The sequence below is a fragment of the Chaetura pelagica genome, unplaced genomic scaffold (assembly GCF_000747805.2).
Source record: "Chaetura pelagica isolate M959 unplaced genomic scaffold, ChaPel_1.0 scaffold2, whole genome shotgun sequence".
Lineage (NCBI taxonomy): Eukaryota > Metazoa > Chordata > Aves > Apodiformes > Apodidae > Chaetura > Chaetura pelagica.
Window position 1 is genome coordinate 3,766,219 of NW_009952796.1, and position 2,594 is coordinate 3,768,812.

Genomic DNA, 2,594 nt, shown 5'->3' on the forward strand with positions numbered 1-2,594 from the left:
ATGTTTATCCATAGTCAGAAAATCTCTGAAGCTAAAAGAGCAATTGTGTAAATACATTCACAAAGTGCAGTTGCTACTGTTAATTATTATTTACATTAATGGATGGGAGCAAAGTGCTCTGGAGTCCCATAGAACAGCCAAGGTCCATACCCAAAGAGCACATGTGGGCTGTCTTGGACTGGTAACAATGGTTACAGAGGAAATTTTGGAATCTCCACCTGTGGCAAAAGGCAGCTTTCAAACAACTGAATGTAGTAGAGCAAATATAGGTCATAACACATGGGAAGATAGATACTATTTTAACTATCTACCTTTATGTGAAACAAGTTAACAGGAAGGGAAATCATATGTAGTTCATTTCATACTGAATATATCTGGAATACAAGTACTTCTGAAAGAGTGAAAAAATTAGCATATTACATGGGAAATTTGGGTTAAAGAGTTGAGCTCAGAAGATAATTAAGATTTTAGGTTCAACTTGTTCTTCATTTGACGTTTTACTGCACATTTAATCCTGCTTTGTAAAATGAGGTTAAAGCTTACTTAATTGTTTTAAAGACCTGTTTTATTACATTTGCATAGAGATTCAAAAGTCTTAGAAAACAATGGAGAAATAGTATCTTACATTCTTGAAGCTTGACTCAAGGTGTTTCTTGAGCACATTTTCCTTGGACATTCTTGCAGCAAAGTCTACTTTCTTTCTGCAGTGAACTTGCTTGAAATCTCTAAGCAAACCTTAACATTATAATATTCTTATGAAGAAGCAAGATTTATTAAGAGAAATTGAAATGGGAGGTTCACCTCCCCCTTATACAGAGTAACTAACTAACGAAGTGCAAAGTATGCTATTAGTGCAACAGGTACCTTAAATTTTAATAGGGTTGCATGTCTTGTGTGGCAGATTTTCCTGTGTGTTGGACCTTTTTTGTTAGATAAGTGTGTGTGCTAGTTGGCCATAAGTATCTCATCTCAGATTAACTAGTTTATTCATAAGTTATGACACATTCTTTCCGATGAGGGCAATGTCTAATGTGTATTTCCACAATACATTCAAGAATATATTGCTTGCTTTGGACAAAGAGGTTTGACTCCTACAAAACTGTACAGTTTACAAAGAACGCACAGCAATTATCCCTCAATTTCAATGTGCATATTATTGGCAAAACATACCTTGGCCTCCACAGACCATCCAGTCCTTCTCCTAGCCTAACAACCAAATTGTTGGATATAATGGTTTCAACTTCATAAATCGGTTTTCTCTGATACCTACTGAAATAAAATAGTTCCCCAGTTCTTGTTATGCATTTTCATGTTTAAATATTTAAATATTACAGGATGGCTGCAATTTATCAAAACAAATGCAAAGGATTTGTTGATGTGGCTATCTCAGTGTCTCTTCTGAAGGCATACCTATTTTCAGATTTATAATTTTACCTGATGAAAGGAGAAAAGGGCCATCACACAAAGTTCACCTTTAAATGCAATTGTAAAACTGTAACTTCTTTCTCTGAACTCTTCAAAGCCCAGGTGACTAGAGCTCCCTATTTCTCTACAATATGCTTTGTCTCACGTTTAGTAAAAAATAAACTTTTCATTCTGTTTAATGTAAAGAAGCAGTATTCACCCAGCAGACATGGGCTAGGAATTGGGAGTGGGAATGCCTGGGTCCCACTGCTGTTCACCTACAGACTTCCAGCAGAAAAGGGCTGCACTACCTTCTTGCACCAACATGCTTTAAGGCCTTTTGAGCATCTCTTTTTTTCAAAAAAGACTGTTCTGGATTCCCTCGTGATTAGGATTCCCAGTGTTACCCTGCCTGCAGTGCAGTCCAGACCAGCCAGTGCTCCTGCACAGTGCTCCCCCAATGCATTTAGTTGACCATGGCAGAATGTAACACAGGTGGCTGTAGATCACAGTATCATAGAATTGCTTTGGTTGGAAGACCTTGAAGATCACCAAGCCCAACCATTAACTCAGCACACTGCCAACTCCACCACTGAACCACATCACCCAGCACCACATCTTCCAGTCACGTAGATACCTCCAGGAACGGCGACTTCACCACTTCTCTGGGAAGCCTCTTCCAGTGCCTGACAGCCCTTTCATAGAATCATAGAATCTTAGGGGCTGGGAGGGACCTCGAAAGATCACCTAGTCCAACCCCCCTGCCAGAGCAGGGTCACCCAGAGCACATCACACAGGAACGTGTCCAGGTGGGTTTGAATGTCTCCAGTGAAGGAGACCCCACAACCTCCCTGGGCAGTGTCTTTCACTAAAGGCATTTTTTCCTAATACCCAATCCAAGCCTCCAATGGCACAACGTGCAGCCATCTCCTCTTGTTCTATCACCTGGGAAAAGAAACCAACCCCCACCTGGCTACCCCCTCCCTTCAGGGAGCTGTAGAGAGTGTCAGGGTCTCCCCTCAGCCTCCTCTCTCCAGGCCGAACACCCGCTGCTCCCTCAGCCTCTCCTCAGAGAACCTATGCTCTAGATCCCTCCCCACCCTCACTGCCCTTCCCTGGACACGCTCCAGCCCCTCCGTGTCCTTGGAACGCGGGGCCCAGAGCGCCGCGCGGTGCCGGCGTCGCGGCCT

At 42.4% G+C, this 2,594-nt stretch overlaps 1 protein-coding gene across 1 annotated transcript in view; it reads left to right on the forward strand.

Moving 5' to 3' along the window:
• Nucleotides 1-1,880: 1,880 nt before the first annotated feature.
• The window catches only part of IARS2 (isoleucyl-tRNA synthetase 2, mitochondrial), a 29,618-nt gene continuing 28,904 nt past the window's right edge, over nt 1,881-2,594 (forward strand). Inside the window, exon 1 of the mRNA XM_009994802.1 lies at nt 1,881-1,899. Coding sequence (XP_009993104.1) covers nt 1,881-1,899 — 19 coding nt within the window. The remainder of the gene's footprint in view (nt 1,900-2,594) is intronic.